Source organism: Falco cherrug, chromosome 5 (genome assembly GCF_023634085.1).
Source record: "Falco cherrug isolate bFalChe1 chromosome 5, bFalChe1.pri, whole genome shotgun sequence".
Taxonomy (NCBI): Eukaryota; Metazoa; Chordata; class Aves; order Falconiformes; family Falconidae; genus Falco; species Falco cherrug.
In genome coordinates, this window is record NC_073701.1 from 16,335,189 (window position 1) to 16,353,040 (window position 17,852).

Genomic DNA, 17,852 nt, shown 5'->3' on the forward strand with positions numbered 1-17,852 from the left:
CAGAATCATTATTAAGAAACTAAAGTTGTACTATATATTATAATATTTATTTGAACATGCCAACCTCTGAACAATTAAAACTGTCATAGTTTTGTTATCCCATGATACTTGACTGCAGAGCTAACTAATTTTGTAAGACCTAGTAGGAGCATGTAGAGGGTCAAAACATGAAAAAATATTTTCTCTGCTGCAGACTTTCATTGTTGTTTGCGTACACTCCTTAACAGTATAGTGTTTGCTGTTGCTTTCAAAATTGACTGCGAAGTCAGTTGAAGTGATTGTTGCAGTTTTAATGTTGGGGCTTTTGTTTTTTGTTTTTCAATAAATCAAGCTTGGTGCCAAAAAAGGTTTGGGGGCACAAAAAGTGAGCAGCGAAAGCTTTAATGAGATTGAAAAACAAGCGCAAGCTGTAGATAAAATGAAGGAACAAGAGGATCTTCATAGCAGTAAGAAAACTGAGAAGCAAGAGCCACTGTAAGTATGAATTAAATATATAATGGTAAACCATGAAGCCTAATGTCATGATAGTGAAGTGGTTGTCAACATTTTAAATACTACCAGAGATTAGCTCATGCAAATAAAACTTCAGTTCTTGCTTTAAAAAAAAACACAAATGTGGCTGAGGTCGGCCAAACAGTCATTTCTCCTTTGCCTGTGTTTTTGCCATTCAGTATGTGTTTCTACAGTTGATGATTTATTGTAGAAGTAGCACAATGCTATCTTTAAAAATAACCGTATTTGACACAGAAAATGCGGAAACAATCTACTGATACATACAAACAAATGTAAAATACTTTGAATTTAAGTATTACCACAGAAGACACTTGCCTCTTGAACTTTCTTTGCCCCATGCTAGTTACCTAGTTTATTCTGTTTTGTAGTGAACTGAAGACTGTTTAAAACATGCAAATACTCAGCTTCATTTGGACTTACTGGTGAAGAGTTTCTATGCTGAAGGCAGTGGGTAGTTTTAAGTATGGCTAGAATTGCCTGTTTGTTTCAGCTGTTTTATACTGGAATGGCCTTAATTTTCACCAAAACCCTTTGAGTATTTTTGTCTGAGGCTTTGAATCTGTTAGTCCCAGTCCCATCTTAATTAATAAATACTCAGCCCTAAAGCTCAGAGGTTGCTGTTCCTGGTTCCTTCCACTACATTTCTCTGCTACATGTATTTGGTTTTAACATTTTGTTAGTTGTCATTACAATTAAACTATTAAATGGTTAGTGTACACTTTTTACTGTTGTAAAGCTTAATAGCCTCTCATGTGCTAAAGATTCATCATTTTTATAACCTATTGAGAAATTACTGAATTACTACATAATTACATAATCACTTGGAGCTTATGGTACCAAGCTAGTTGACCTGTAATCTCCTCCCTGCTCCTTTTGCTCACTTTTATGTAGCCTCTGCAGAAATGGATGTTTTGTGTGGATCAAAAATATCAATCACAAGGGGGTCATTTATTTTACCACAAAGTCATGCTTCTCAGTGATTGCAAAAAACTATCAGTACAGTGACTTAGAGGAACAGAGTAGTAAATAACAAGAAAAATGATCAGTCATTATTATTTTCCTTTAATGATGCTGTCTTTAATTATATAGTTCAGTTTGGTAGAAAGTCCCAAGCAATGATTCTGGTTTTGTGTCAGAAATGTATAAAACTCTGTAGATCCAAGGCACCTTTAGTATAAGGTTGCTGCAACCTTTCTGCAGTGGCCAGAACCTCCTAAAAATGTCTGCAAACATGAGGGGTGCACATAAACTTGAGTTTATAGGTCCAATCCCAGTAGAGGCATTATAACTGTATTTCCCTTGAGATTAACTTTTTGGATTTGTTAACTGTAGATGGCAGTATATACCAACGTTAAAGAAGCGTGAATATTTTTAAAATTGTATTTGCTTCCAACTGACTTTTATGGCAGTTTTAATTTTAAAATCTTGAGTAATGAGCTGTGGTAAATTCATTTAGTGTGGCTTTGTTATGTGGCAGGAACAGAAGCGATGCTTTTGTAGTCTAGTCCTAAGACTTAATATGTGATTTTATAATTGGTACAGATTTTCTTTATTTTCTGCTGTGCACTGACAAGAGAACAGATAACTGGAGTTACTTTAAAAATGATCAGTATACCTATTCGTTTTAATCAACAGCAGATAAGATTTTGATGTTCATAACATATTTCATAAGAAGGGCTCTAGTCTTTCTACTTAAAGTGCTGAGTAGATTTTATGAGTAGCAGTTTCAAATTGAATTTTAGAGAACATTTACAGTTGTCTGTGTAACAGTTGGTCCTAAACTGTAAGAATTGATTTAAAGCATCCCTGAACATAGTCTGTGTTTTGAAAGTACATTTTTCTGATTTTACTGGTTTCAAAAGTCATTCCACAGATGCATCCTGGTTTTTATCAGATTTTTATTGCTATAAGCATCTGAACATAAGAGGTACTGATGGTTTTTTTAGTTCTGGCTATGAGTCCTCTGAAAGCCCCAATCAAAGAATACCTAATCATCACAAGATTGAGATGGCTCTGTTCTTTTTTGAAATGCCTTGTCGGTGGGGGAGTGATGTCTCATTCCTTATAGCAGGCTGGTACCTACATCCCTTGTCTGTGAAGGAAGAAAACCAGATGCTATACCCCTTTTGTTCTAACAGATTTGGCTGCACAGCTCCTGTCTTGCAGGAGATGCACTAACTAGCAGGGTATGAACTTTGGCAGGAATGTCTTGTACTCTTGGTTAAAGTTAAGTCAGTATGCTTATTGGACCAGAAAAAAATCAAGCCGGGAAGAGCCTGTTTCAGTAATCAAATAGTTAGGAGACACACTGGAAGAAAATACTCCTTTGTCAAACACTTGTTTGCTTTTCATTCCTGCTTCTGCACAAAGTTAGAAGGGTTTTCAGACTTGGTACTTCTTTTCTACTTGCAGCATGATGTCTACCAGCAGCATTCTACATCTCATTCATCTTTCTTCTGATAGTGTTCGTTTGTACTCTATGCCAGTCAAAACTTACGAATTAAAAAATAGCTGCATTACCTATCAGAATTACTATTTGTGTCCCTTTTAACCTGATGTTAAATTTAAGCAGCGTTTCTACAGTTCTGTGATCAAGATTACAAACCTCTTTCTGCTACACTGGAATTACTGGGAAATAGTTAAGATTATTTTGAGATATAGGAAGGTTCATGGCATCTCAGAAATACAGCTGACTACCTGAACTGTGAGGGTGTTTCAGATGACAAAATGGGTTGTCAGCTGTGCAGAAAATGCTAAGTTTTGGATGCTTCAAAGTTTCCATACTACAGAACATATTCCATTTTGGGAGTACAAAGACTCTCCCCTCTTCTGAGACACCTTTTTGGGCACAGGGAAGGGCAGCATCCATAAAGAAGTGTGGTCTACCTCTAGCACTTGTCTCAAGAGTGTACGTAAATGTCGTATTGAGTATGGATTCAATGTTTGCCTGAGAGAGCCCCTTCAAGGACTTTCAGTGAGACAGTTTCATGAAGTCAAAAATAGATGGTTTATTGGGGCAACAGATAAACCAGATTCGGGATTGATGTTGATAAATACACTTATTGTGTTAGCGCTAAATATTTCAAAGCTAGCTAATAATCAATGAAGAATTCACCCAGTTATCAGTGGTAGCAAGTGTTAAAACTGTTTAGGAGCATGAAGGGGACAAAGCAGGGCCAAGATGCTCTTTAGGGGGAAACATTACTAGTATTACATCATGAATGCCGCAGTACTGTAGTATGTTAAAGTCGGATAATTTTGACAGTTATTTGGTATCACATAGAATGAGGACTGTGGAAAAAAAGACTTTTTCATGTTGACTTAAAGGTGATGCAAAACTGTGTCCTGAACTTTAGCAGTTGCATGTTGGACATTTGTTTTGAAAAAGACTACCTCCTCATACACAGACTGGGGTGCCATTCAGACAGTCTTCTCTACTGGCTTTCTCCCATCCTTATAGTTGGAATTTAATCCAATTAATAATAAATATTTTCAGTAAGCACAGAACATAAAAAATACAGTGCTACGGTATATATTGTTAATTTTCTACCAGTAGTATTGGATTGGGTATTCAGTGTAGCATTTTATAGTTATGTTAAACGTGTATTTTGTTCTAGCATATCATCTTTACGGTTGGCCTACAAAGATCTTGATATTAAAACAAGAGAAGAAAAGTTAAATCTGTCTGATAAGAAGAAACATGAATTGGAGAGACTGGGCATAGGATTTGGCAGCAAAAGAAGGTATGTGAGATTCTATTTAAAGCACACTGGGGCTGTATGAAACCATCCTTCATTTTGCTTAGGAAATGAAAAAATATACTAAAATGTGTTATGGAAACTTCATATCATCAAAGAACCAAGTATTTGTTGGGGGAAGGGGCAGGATTGCTTCTGATAGATTTAAGTTCTAACCTGCCAGACAGGTGTTAACTTAAATCATAGGAAGCCTGTAGGGTGTTTGACTTTTCTAGCTGACTGTGGGGAAGGTAATCAGCATGTTTTCAGAGAACACTACCAGCCTAAGTATAGTCTGTCTTTTGTAAACCAAAACCCCCAAAAAGTCACATGGCTGTGTTTTCCAGCTGTTGGAATGATCTCTGTTCGGAAGTCCTGTCACTACCTCAGAGAACTACAGCTGAGTTTTCCAGGGTGCTGCTTTTTTTCTTCTTTGTTCCTTTCTTCTTCTATGTTTGTATAGCTTGGGCTTTATCAGCAAGCTTCAGAAATGAGATTTGAGCTTTCATTTCTGTTTTTAGGATATGATCTTGGTCATATCCTTTACATACTTTTTTTCTTCCTGTTTCTAGTGGTATTTCTCACTCGGTCACCTCAGATATGCAAACAATAGAGCAGGAAACACCTGCAATTGCAAAACCGAAGAAAAAGTACACCGATGATGTAGAAGACTCCTATTTCTCTTCTAGTTCAAGGTAGTGTATAAGGTTTTTATTTTGAGTGGAGGTAGAAGTAGATGCAAGTTAAATATTCAAAAAATACTCAATATATTTGGAACTTAAGATCAAAACGGGGCAATTGGACATACCTACATACCTAGCATGTTTTCATCAGACATCGGAATTGGAAAAGTTGTGAAATAGTTGACCTTACCTTGATGACAGGTGTATTTATACAGAAGAGGAATTACTTTTTCTGAGGAGAAGGCAGTCTGAATTATGTGTTTACAGATTTTATCTTGTTCAGGGTGTGTGCCATATAAGCTTTTATTTGCTGTATACCAAATCCAGTGAATTTTTTTGCAGAATGACTTGTGTTTGTTGCGTTTTGTTTTTTTTTTTCTTGTGGTACTGTCTTCAACTTTCATTTTAGAATTAAACAAGTATTAAAGTCCGCTACTAGATACACTACAGTTGCATCAGTCTTTTAACACATGGACGCATGTCAAAATGCAAAAACTTAAATCTTTTTTGAGGTATGGTGTGTCGGATGTATGGTGTATTGGACATACTGTGTAGATGTCTGCAGTCTTATTTGATAGACTTCTATGTATTTGAACATAAAATGTAAGCAAAAAATAATTGATGAATTCTTCATCAGAGTATGAATACAATGCAAATTATAAAACACTGCTGTTGCAAAGGAGCAGAAAAATAATTAGTCCTACAGGCACTAATTGCAGTGAAGCAGCTGTTTCTGGACTGGTGGATAGAAACAGGTGTTGCTTTTATAAAATGCCTTTATTGAATTACTACCACAGAAACATGAAAAATTGTACCTAATTACTCATAGACAGGCAAATAAAAACACAAAGGCTTTTGTGTCATTCCTTTGTAGTGTAATCAGTAGTGGCAGAAAAATAAAAGTACCACATAAATGGCAGCAGTCTTGTGAAAGAAAACCTGTCATTTCAGTGCCTCCCTATTTGTTCCTTGCAAAGAACTGTTACTGCTCTCAAATTATTCATAAGCTTACTAGCAGGCAAAGGATAAATTATAGAAGAGGCTTTTTAATGTGTTTTGGTTCAGTAACTAGAAGATAAATTGTAACCTAGCGGTTCCTGGTTCTTGTTCTAGTTATAGCGACAGTAGAATCTAATTGGAGTTGGTATACAATTTCATTCTCTTTAAAGAAAGTATAAAATCAGGTTGTTGGGCTTAGTAAGGTTTGTAAGTTGGTTATCATCCTTTATTCCAAGCTGTGACTTTGAAATAGAGGTAATTTAGTATCATCTTAGTGTATGCCCAAAAGCAAAATAATCATGCTGGGTATTAGAGTGCTGGTAGGTAGTCTGTAAGTTAAGAAAGCTAAATGTCTCAAGGTTTGGAGATATAATTGAAGCCTCTCAAAATCCTTGGATTTTGATTTTTCTTTTTGCTACAAATAATAAAATCTTTATCAATATAACAGTGTAAAATTTTATTTTCTATTAAATGCAGCTTCTCTTTCTCCCTTCTCCCTGCACTGAATACTGAAGAAGTTTTTGCAAGGTTATGAAAATCTGAGAAGGAAGGAGAAAATCAGTTATTTTATTCAAAACAGCTTTTGTAGCACCTGCCACATCCCGTGGTTTTGATGGGCATTGTGAGCTTGGATATATATGCATACATCTATATACATATATATGTATGTATAAACACCTTGTTTGTTGTTATAGATCCATAATGAACTTAAGATTTCTGTGGCTTCTTTTTGTCTGTCAGGAGAGAAGGGGAGAGACTCCTGCTTTTTGTAGAAATTCATTCCAGATCTGTCCCTGCTATTTTCCATGTGCAGCGATGGGAGATTTTGCTGCTGAAGGTGTCACATTTCTCATAAACTGCAAAAACAAGTATCCTGCCTATTTATAACACAGACGTGGAGAACATTTTTTTTTAGAGTGCTTTTCACAAAGCACAGACGCAGACATTAATATGCCATGCTTGTTCTACCAAATTATTCCATTCTGATAGCCTCATGTCATTTTAATCATATTATTCCATATCCTGGTCATATCCAAACTTTAAGAAATAATTGCCCTTTGTGGTTAAATAAACTTCATCTTTGGCATTTTGATAGTTTTATTTTTTCCAGATGTTTTCCATGTATGTTTAGATATGTGTAGATAAAGCGGAGAAGGAAACAACAAACCACCAGAACTGACAAACATGCTTCATTTTTTTTCCTTTTCTTTCTGTTTGTGTTTTCCCTGTAGTTTTGATACACAAGGTAAGATTGTCTTATTAAGACTCACTTTTAAGAAATAGGTTCGTTAGCATTGTTTTAATAAAGCTTGTTACAAAACTCAGAGGTACTTAATATTTGTATTAAAAAAATACACAGAGCCAGACACAAGGGTTTTCCTTACTGTTCTGAGCTATGTTTGTTGGTGCCTCAGAAAATGGGAGCAGATTCTCTGCTAGCACGGGTTACAGATTAACTCACATGGAACTGTAAGGTTAGCCACTCTCAGCCCCTTAGTTACTAAACTTTGCCCCATGTGGAACCATAGCACAGCTGAATGCCATGGGTAGTTAGGTGCTGTTGGATCTCTGCAGCGTTCAAAGTGCCTGGGAAGTTGTGGTGGCTTTTTTCATAGCTGATGTCTTAGCATGGAGTATCAAGAGCACAAGGCTTTTATGAGCAGACTACCTTGTAGAGTCATCGTGGTTCCTTGCTTGCAGGGTCCATCCTGAAGTTTTGTTAGGGTTGCTCTTAAACCAGCCAGGTATCTTGACAACGTTCTTTCCAGTGTTTTGCCTGACACTAAAGGAGATGTAATACTTTGAAGTAATGAGAACTTTGCTGGTTTTGATAGGACTGTATCTTTCAGACAGTCTACTGCATATTCATGAGCATATCCAGCCTAAAGAAAGGCTGAACTTTTCAGTCACTTAAATACATGTGTAAAAAATGAAAATTCAATTGGATTCAACTGTGCAAAGATTCTAACCAACATTATGCAATCCAGATTATTCGCTGACAACTATCATTGTGCTGAAAACTTACTTGCTAGTGAACACCTACTATAACAATATTTATCTAACAGTGTAAAGTTTCTACTTTTTCAATACTTTTTTCTCTTATTTTAGGTACTATGATTCTTCAGATTTGAGGAGCAGCACTTTCTCTAAATGGGATGACAATTCAGACTCCTTTTGGAAGAAAGAAAACAATAGTAGAGATGTTGATGTAATGTTAACTTCAAAAAGTACAGGATTTTCAGACAGGTATACCAAGACCTAACTGGTTTTTGTACAGAAAGTCCAAGCTAGTTAATACCATTTGAGTCCTGGTCATAGTAGTGGGATTTTTTTCAGTTTAGAAGGAGAATTTGGCTGTAACTTTCATCAGCAGTCAAGGGACTTCCTGGATGAATGTCTTCTGTAAGCTGAATTTCCTGTTTACATTTTAAGCACTCATTTGTTTTGTTCAGTGCTGTGCAGTATATGTACTGGAGGTAATTTCACAAGCATTTCAGCAGGAAAAGTAGTAGACAAAAGATGTGGAAAGAAACTCAAATATTTGCACTCTTCTGAGAGCGTACGTACTTTACTTGCTTTGTTTATCGCATAATGAACTAAGGAGAACCTGGTTATCAAATGAAACTGTAGGGTACTCAGCTTTTAGGATGGAGGTACTGAAGTTACTTCTGAACAATGGGTCTAAGTGTTGTGATGATAAAAAAATGAATTTGTTTCTTCTTTGACAAGTGTGTTTTTATCTTTGAAATCAAGTGGAAAATGTAAGGATGTGGGGGTTTGTGTGTTCGGTTGGTGTTTTCTGCTTCTGTTCTCTACTTAAAACTGTGTTTTTCATTTACCTGTAAAATGCAGGTTGTGCATTTAACTACAGTATTTTTTTTAAACACAAACCATGTTGTTTCCTAAAGAGTGGACCAGTGATGCATACTATATAAAATAGAGGGCCGTGTCCACAACGCTATTACTTCCTTATTTGAGTACATTTACTTGAGGTGCAAGACAGTGACAGTTCAAAGGATGTTACACCTTTTTGTGCTATTACATTTAAATCTGAATTTCACTAACATTGTGGTTTGGCTTTTTTGAGGTTTTGTAGAAATATTCTGTCCTTGTTCACATAATTTAGCTTGCTTTTTAAATTAACTTTGAAAATAAAGATTCAAGATTAAAGGATTTGAAATACTGTAAGTTCACCATCTTTTAAAACTGTCGCTGAAATTTTATTCACTGCTGTGTCAACTTAGTAATCTGAATTTCTTTATCCTGGGTTGATACTGGTCTGATTTTTATCTTTTAAAAAAATCACAATTATACTTTTAGGCTTCACAAAGCAAAGACGATAGTGCTTCTTATTTGATTTATTGCATTTGGTTGTGATGTAAATAAGTTACACTCACTAATGCAAGTTATTTTTCTTTCAGGCCTGCATCTCGTCGTAAACCTGAATATGAACCATCTTTAAACACAGATGAGGCACAAAAAAAATTTGGCAACGTAAAAGCAATTTCATCAGACATGTATTTTGGAAGGCAAGATCATGCTGATGTAAGTAAAAAGCAATGATAAATATTTTTGAATGTTACAATATTCTTTGACTATAAACATGGTGTTCTTGTGTAAAGAGAAGACAATAAATAATTAAATCGGTAGAATTAGTAAGCTTATAGAATTATGTCCCAATTGTTTGATAGAAATGTACAAGTATCTGATAACTCTGATAGTATTTCATTTTAAGGAGTTGGAGCTGCAAGTAGGACCTTACCTCCAACATCATTCTTCTCCGACAGAAGTGATAGGCTGTGATTCAGCAGTCTTTATTTTTAAAAAATCAACCTGATGCTGGGTGAAGGCTTACTTAATTTGTTCTAAATACCCAAACTGATGCCAACAAACTGTTCTTAAAACATCTGTCCCCTCTGTATTTATTACATGGAAACATTGTTGCTATTGTAAGGCTAACTAAGCAGATAAATTGTTCAGCAAATGACAATTGAATCAGCCTAGAAATAAAAACCAGATTAATAGTATGTTGCGGTTAGGACATGAGGGATTATTTTAAAAAAATCTGGTTTTAATGGAGAATTAACAATGTAAAGAGTAATGTAAAAAAATACAATCAGTGTATTATCATTCCCAGGGATTTCAGAAAGTTACATTAAAAGCATCATGTGATTAGAAGGGTTAACATGATGCTAACTGCAGTGCTTTTTCCTTATCCTTCCCAGCCACTCCATTTCACATTGTTTAGTGGTTGTTCCTATTGGTTGCTTAGTTTTTCAGCAGTTTTAGGGTAGCTGGCAGTGAGTAAGCCTGTTGGTGTTGGAATGGTAAATGTCACTCTTTGATCAACTGAAGTAAGTTGAGATGATGCAAACTCACACTGCCTAAGACATGTGTAAACTACTAAATGGGAACAACTTTCAGAACGGTCGACTTCAGCTGGATTTGTATGTTCTAAAACTGTATATAATTATCTGACATGACCTCGAAAGATGATAGCGTACTGTACAATACTTCTCAATTATTTTCTAGTATGAAGCAAGGGCTCGACTAGAAAGACTTTCTGGAAGCTCATCTATAAGTTCAGCTGACTTGTTTGAAGATCAGAAAAAGCAACCATCAGGTATGTATTGAACCGAGTGAGAAACTGTGTCATGCAATGTATTCATGCTCCCGTACTCTGCTTCTAGTTACAGCATCAGCTAGCTGCCACCATATTCTGCGTGAAGTGTGCAAAGTGCAGTACCTGTTGGTATCACTAATAGGTTAAACAAATCTAACAGGTGTAGTCATTATTTTTAAAAAAATATTAATTTCTTAAATACCGAGTTCTGAGTTTTCAGTTCAGGAAGTTCAGTATTTTATACTGGGTTTTTAATGTGATTTATTGCAAATAATAGACTATATTGTAAATAATTTTTTCAAAGGAAACCTGTAATATCTTATTATAAAAACAAATAAGGTAACACCTAATACTGACTATCAGGTAGGGGTTTTGATAAGTTACTGTAAGTAACTTACTTATATATGTGAAAACAACTGTCATAACATCAAATCTAAGAATAATCTTTAATAAAATGTGAGTGGCCTTGAAATTCCCATGTAATCTGTTGAATGGCATATCATTCAACAAGATAGCTGCTTCTGACACTGGTCTTGCCAAATTACTAAGGAAGTTTTTCGATTGGTTTGTCAGTTTAAAAGATCTGTTGGAGTACCTTACATTGGAGAGGATAGTTCATCCCGTTAGAAAGGAAGAAGTATTAGATTGGATTGACTGAAAAGTAGCCCCTTAGGCTGTTGAAAATCTCTCCATGTTTTCTTTCCAACACCCTTTTTGGATAGTACAATAAAGTGAAATAGAAAAGATAGGAAATACTGGAACATTTTTTATTGAATTGATCAGTTGGGTTTCATTTTTTAACTCGTGAGGAAGTGGAAAAAAAAGCATTACTGAACTTGAAATCTGTGAGTAATTATATAAGTCGGCTGGAAAAGCAAACAGTATGCAGCATCTGATTTTACTTTGGGAAAGTTGGAGGGAAAAAAGAACATGTGACTGTTGAGTTTTGATCCCCTGAAAGCAAGTTTTGAATACACTGGCTAGTAGAGAAATAGCTCCTGTTACCAGTTACTTAAGCTGGATTTTAGTAATTTGAAATGTAAAGCAAAAAAAAAAAAAAAAATTAAGGAGGGGAGGAGACATAAAGCAGGAATTGCAGCAATTTACTTCAGCCATTTGAAATAGTATTTGCAACTTGTCATACTTATGCTTAAAAAAGATGTGGGGAACATCAGAAAGAAACATCACTTCTTTGCTTAATTTGTAAACTATGTTTTCAATAGTACATGGGATTGTGATAACAAATATTTTGTTATCTACCTATTATTGACTTTCTTTGTCCTTTTTCTTTAATTTTTTAGCACATAAATGATTTTGTATGGAATTAATTTTTCCTTTAATTTGTATAATATGTGTGGGGCTTTTACACAGTAATGAATAAGGGAATGAACTAGGAAAGTATAAATATAAGTTAAAGATGGGGCAAATTGTGTGATGTGTGTGTGTATATATATATATGAATTTGCCTTCCTATTTACACATACGTATATATGTGATAAAATTCTCAACTGTATTCTGAATAAGGGTACTTATAGGCAATTATATCATGTTTTCTATGTGTACGTGAATTGTGCACGCATGATCATTCATCACTGACCACCTGAAAAGGTTCTTGGGGCTCGTGAGGGAATGCAGAGATTCTGAATAATGGGATAAAAAATACCTGCCTGCGACTCAAGGTGACTCTCTGTGACTGGCATGTAACCCAACAGTAAATTTAAAGTTATATTACGAAGACTAAACTTCTGCTAAATTTTGTGGGTTGATAACTGCTGGAGAATAATAGTGAGGGAAAAATACACCAGGAATTATTAGTTTGTATGTTATAAATTCACCCTATATTTGGTCTACAGAATCTTTCTTTCCTTTGTGTCTTTCTGTTACACAACCCACCCCAAAGACTATCTTTTGACAGTGGCCCTTCTTGAAGAAGTTCTACTGCACGGATAGCTTGTCTGGTGTTGAATTAATGCCAAGGTTATCATTAGTTCCATGAAATAAAGGTAATCGGGAGACTGAAGACTGGCAATAAAAATGCTGCTGTAATTCTGGGGTTCTTGCCAGAACAAAATGTCCTTTGAATCTAAAGTTGTTTTTATGAGCACTGCTGAGATTTTAGGGTAGAACAGGTTTGGGGTGCTTGCTTTTTTGTAAATAGCTCCTACAGCATTCTGTACAAAAGGAGGGCTGCAGGAAGACACTTTCACTTTGCATCATTTCAGACCTTGTGGGAGGTGGCGTATCAGATGGCTGACTTGTAGATGCTGATTTTGCAGGAAATCACAGGAAATCAGTTGCTTTCCTGGGTCATTTACAAGAAGTTTTTCAGATGACCATACGTAACCAGAAAAACATGAGAAAATTCATGTGGCTGAGAAGTGATTAGAGCTTTTCTCAGGTTATTTATATCTGCAAAATTTATTTCCAAGACTCTGACTTTAATAACAAAAATGCTGACGCATTTGATAGGTGGAACAGATCGTAAGGAAGTCAAAATTACAGTTCAGAAATAGGGCTGTCTCAGCGACAGTGAATTGTTGAAAATAATATATAAATAAGTGTGCATTGTAGAAACAGCTGCTATCCGGCTTTAAAGAATGGAGTGGGAAGCTCTCTGAATGTGGCTATGCATCTGCCACTATGAACCAGCCACCTAGCCTAGGAAAACCAAATTATCTACAGTAATGTCTTTCTCAGCCTGCTGACAAGGCAGGTGCCTTCAGTTTCCCATGACAAGAGAGCTGCAGGTTCCCTCTGTCTTCCTCCTCCACCCCTGTTGAAAAAGAGGAGAAGGAAGGGCTGCCTGTGTGTAGCCATGTCCTGTACGGAGCTGCGGTCAGAAGTGTTACAGTTGTGCAGGTTGTGGAGTCTGTAGCTGGACGAGCTTGTCCGAGGGTCAGTAACAGCTCACAAGTCACCAGTTGTGCCCCGGCTGGTCAGAGCTATCCGTTGGCTACGAGTCTAAATTCAGGCTACAGATTGCCGGCTCCGTTTTGGAAACGATCTGTTTGGGGATGTTTCCCCTCAGCAGCTCCATTTATTCCTGAGATCATAGTTCTGTGAATCTGTTACTGCCCTTTGTGCCTCTTACAGCATCAGGTATTTAATATTAAGGTGTGCCAGTAACCCCTTTCACAAAGAGCGGGTGTTCGTTAACATGTTAGTACTTATCACACAGTTAGTTTTGAAACATCTTTAATTTCTGTTATCTTTAGGCTTATACTTTCCGTAACAGCAGTAGAGCTAACACTGGCTGAACTTCAGTGGCCTTAAGGAAGGCGGGATTGTCAGCTTTGTTTCAGACTTTCAAAACTTACTTACCTTTACTATCATTTCTATAGAATTTTCCAAGCCTCAAGATTTAGTAATGCAAAATATGTCTATATATACAGCATGTAAAACACACCTATGCATGCACACAAGCTGGGTTCATCACTTCAGCTGTCACTGAAGTACATTCATCTTCAAATTGCAAAGTAGTAACAGCTGTTCAGCATACAAGGCAAATAACATTGCAGCAGATTGAAAATGCAGAATAAATAATATATTATTCTAATTATTAATGTATTAGAATATATTTTTAATTGCTCAGCTGGGAATACAAAGTGTAGAAGATGATATTCTGGGTGGAATTACAAGCAATTAAAAGGAAGATGCATTTAAGAAATTTGAGATTTATGCCTAGTGTTTTTTACAGTGTCGATCAGACATTGGAATTTAGTAGTCCTAGTAGTATATTGTATTTCAGGGGGGAAAAAAGGCTGCTTTTAATATAAAATTATGTTTCCTCCTTGTGTGTGTTCTCCTTTTAGGAAGCTACAATATTACAAATGTCTTGCCTTCAGCTCCTGATATAGCTCAGTTTAAACAAGGAGTCAGATCGGTGGCCGGAAAACTTTCTGTACTTGCTAATGGGGTCATGACATCTATACAGGTTAGTAAAAATATTACAATATATTAACCATCAGTTAAAGCCTTTGTAGGGATTTAGTATCGTGGGTCCTGCCATTGAATCATCTTCAGGGAGAAAAGAATGAATTGGGGTTTGAGCTTTGTAGACCTCTTACGGTAGATAGACAGTAGATCTTTTAACAGATAAATCTGTAGCTGATAGCTCACCTTCCTTAGAATATCTTTTTTGCCTTTTCCCTTACATAGTTTATTTCTTTTCTTACAATTGAAACAAAAATTCCATTATGGAAGTGATTTGCTGTCACTATTTTGAAAGTAATAATAGTTCGTAACTCAGAATAGAATAGTTTATTTGAAAGGGACCATCGTCTAGCTCAACTCTTGTATTGACTCTTTAATTGACTTGACAGTAATAGCTTTGATCCGTGTTTGTGCACAAAATTAAGACAGTGTAAAGCGTGCTTGTGCTCCAGTTAGTTTGCATTTCCTATATGAGGTCAGTGGGAGCTCTCAGGTGTTTTAAAATCAGACTAATTATCCTGGATTATTAGTTGTGAACTGCAGTTCTTGGAAGTGCTGGTCAGTTTTCTTTAAGAATTTAACTACTGTTCATTTTACAAATGTAAGTAAAAACGAATTTCTTTCAACAGGAAACGTACTCATGTCTGTCTTTTGTCTTTTTTTTTTTTTTTTTGTTACTTTTGTAGGATCGATATGGTTCATAACATCATTTGTATCAACATACTTAAGTACACTAAAGGATTTCTTTTCAGATACACAAGTAATCACAATGCTGATTTGGATGAAGGTTGCCTTAAGACTGCTGATGTTTTGTTTCAGCATATTTGTTTCCTTGTGCAGCTTTCTGGCTCAGCCATTTCTTACTGCTATTTCATCTTTACAGAGCAGAAATCTTGTAGCGACTTGTTACATTGCATATGCTTCCCCCATCCCTTACAGTCTTTTATTTCTTAGTGACCTTAATGTTAGATGTTGGAACCTTTATTTTATCACTGATTTGGCTGTGAGGCAGGAAGGAGAAAGAAGGGTGAATGTGTGTGTTGGAAATGGGGCTTCCTAACAGAAACCAGTGCAGTTGCATCCTTGCCTGCCAGACATAACCTGTCTTCAGACTGTCTTACAAGGTGTGGAGAAGAAAATGTAAATTAAGCATATGCTGAGGTGGTACTTAGTAGACTGTAGCAAAATATAGAATGAAGTTAAACCTGTGCTTGTCAGGAAGTAGAAGCTCTTGCAGTCATAAATTGATGTGCATTAAAATGATGGGGAATTAGTGTTTTAAAACAATATTCCTGCTAGAAAATTTTATGCTTAGATGTGAGGTATGGAAAAGACAAGATGTGGTATACTGAATAGTGGATTTCATCTTGTCATGGGAACAATCTATTTATTCCTAGTTTTGAAAGCTACAAAAAAATTGCAATATGGAATCCTTAAGTGCTTTTTACAAATATGTATTGTGTACAAATTAAAAAAAAATCAAAATATATAAAGGGCCTAATAGAGTAGTTAATTAAATACTTGTTTAAAAATGTTTAGAACAATCTTAGGTTTGTGATAAATTATGAAATATTGAATGGGGAAATAGTGGGGCTGTGTTTTAGACAGTCTAGAATTTATTGCTGATGACATCCTGTGTAAAAATGATGATGACCTTAAAGAAAAAAAAAACACCTCACAACCAAGAATGAGCTCAAGTTAATTCCATTCTGTAACTTTATTTCTTAATTCCACTTTGTAAACTTCTGATATCTAATAAAAACAATTGATATAAACTCATTTTTTAATTAAATTTCTATGTGCAGACACCAGTCTCCAGCTTTCTAAATACTACCATCTGTATTCTGTCTATACAATGGTCTGGTAAAATTAGCCTTTAATTTAAATTAGTGAAACTAGCTTTCTCATTAAATTGCTGTAGTGATGTAGAAATCAAAACATGAAGGCTAGGGTAGAGAATAAGCTATTCTACTGTTGTTGTTGTTGTGTTGAAATACAGTTAACAGTATAGCTGTATTTGGGTTTTAATTTCTAGCTGCCACTTATATCTAACTCAGTTCTGGCAACTTGCTCTTGCAGATGTTGCATTTAGATTTATTAATCCAACAGTGATCTTTCTTTTTTAAGAGTAGTACAAGATACGCATTTGTTCTGCTTAACTGCAGAGCATTACAATAAAAGACTCGCTTTGTTTTCTCCTTTCTCGCCCTATAGAGATGATTTTGCTAATATAACAAGAAAATGTACTGGTCGGGGCTTGCTTTGGTTTTCTTTAATTACAGGTAATGGTTCTCAGTTTTCAAACTACTTTACAGCTAAGTGTACACACATTAGTAAATTTATTACAAGTAATAAGTGGTCTGATTTTTCAGAGTTGTGAGATACCAACAGCATCCATGGACTTGCAGAAGAGCTGCTCCTCCAATAACTAGGCTACATATTTAGGCATTTGTGTATGGATGCAGTTGCTTAAACTAAGGCAGCGATGTATAACAAAATGTAGTTCTGTCCCCTCCTGTGGTTTCTCATATGTAACAATGTGTGTGAGATCACCTACACTGAAATAATTGTGTGCATTTTTAATGCATCATTGCAAAACAGTGAACCACTCAAAGATAGAAAACTACAAAAATTTGATCTTTTCAGTGCAAAATAAGAAGAAATTCTAGGAGGAAACAACTATAGGGATATCTTAAATGCCATAAAGCATGTACAACACTCTTAACAGAGGTATAAACTTTTTCCTCTTTGCTACAATCTGAAGATTACGCCAGAGTTCTCTTACGGGTGAGCAACAGTTCAATATTTCAGGAATATTTTGCAGTTCAACATAAATTTCATTTGTTGCAGATTCTCTGTGGCAAGCTGTGTACTGCTAATACGTTCTCTTGATGTGATGGCTGGATGAATAGCTCGTGACCCCCAGTACACCTATTTGTGTCTTGAATAAACCCGTGAGGTCTCACTGTGTCTCATCAGATAGAGGTGGGGAGGGGTGGCCATGTACGGTGGAGGAGCCGGCTTTGACTCCTCTAGTCTCCTGGGAATTCAGGATGCCATGACACCTCTGATCCTGCTGGATCTGGTTGGACTGGATCGAAGCGAGAAAAGATTAGGTTTGCATTCCTGCTTCCTTGCATGTCCTTTTCCTTTCTCTCATCTCTTGCCTTCGAGCACTTTGATCAGCCTCTGGTAAGATGGTGCTGCAGGCATCACAGGTTTTAGAATATGTGATAAAACCACATATTGGATCTGATTTTGCAACGTTTCCAAGTGAAATTTGACATTGGTCACCAGCTGTGTTTTGTTGCAGTTCTTCCCTTAATCCTTCTCTTTTACTACCATTATACATCCCGCTTTTTC

The 17,852-nt window shown here is 35.9% G+C and overlaps 1 protein-coding gene across 1 annotated transcript in view; it reads left to right on the forward strand.

Moving 5' to 3' along the window:
* The window catches only part of ARFGAP3 (ADP ribosylation factor GTPase activating protein 3), a 35,951-nt gene extending 19,656 nt beyond the window's left edge, over positions 1-16,295 (forward strand). The window contains exons 9-16 of the mRNA XM_055711334.1: positions 332-474; positions 4,131-4,256; positions 4,823-4,945; positions 8,042-8,179; positions 9,355-9,478; positions 10,466-10,556; positions 14,369-14,490; positions 15,176-16,295. Coding sequence (XP_055567309.1) covers positions 332-474; positions 4,131-4,256; positions 4,823-4,945; positions 8,042-8,179; positions 9,355-9,478; positions 10,466-10,556; positions 14,369-14,490; positions 15,176-15,193 — 885 coding nt within the window. The 3' untranslated portion in view covers positions 15,194-16,295. The remainder of the gene's footprint in view (positions 1-331; positions 475-4,130; positions 4,257-4,822; positions 4,946-8,041; positions 8,180-9,354; positions 9,479-10,465; positions 10,557-14,368; positions 14,491-15,175) is intronic.
* Positions 16,296-17,852: the final 1,557 nt, after the last annotated feature.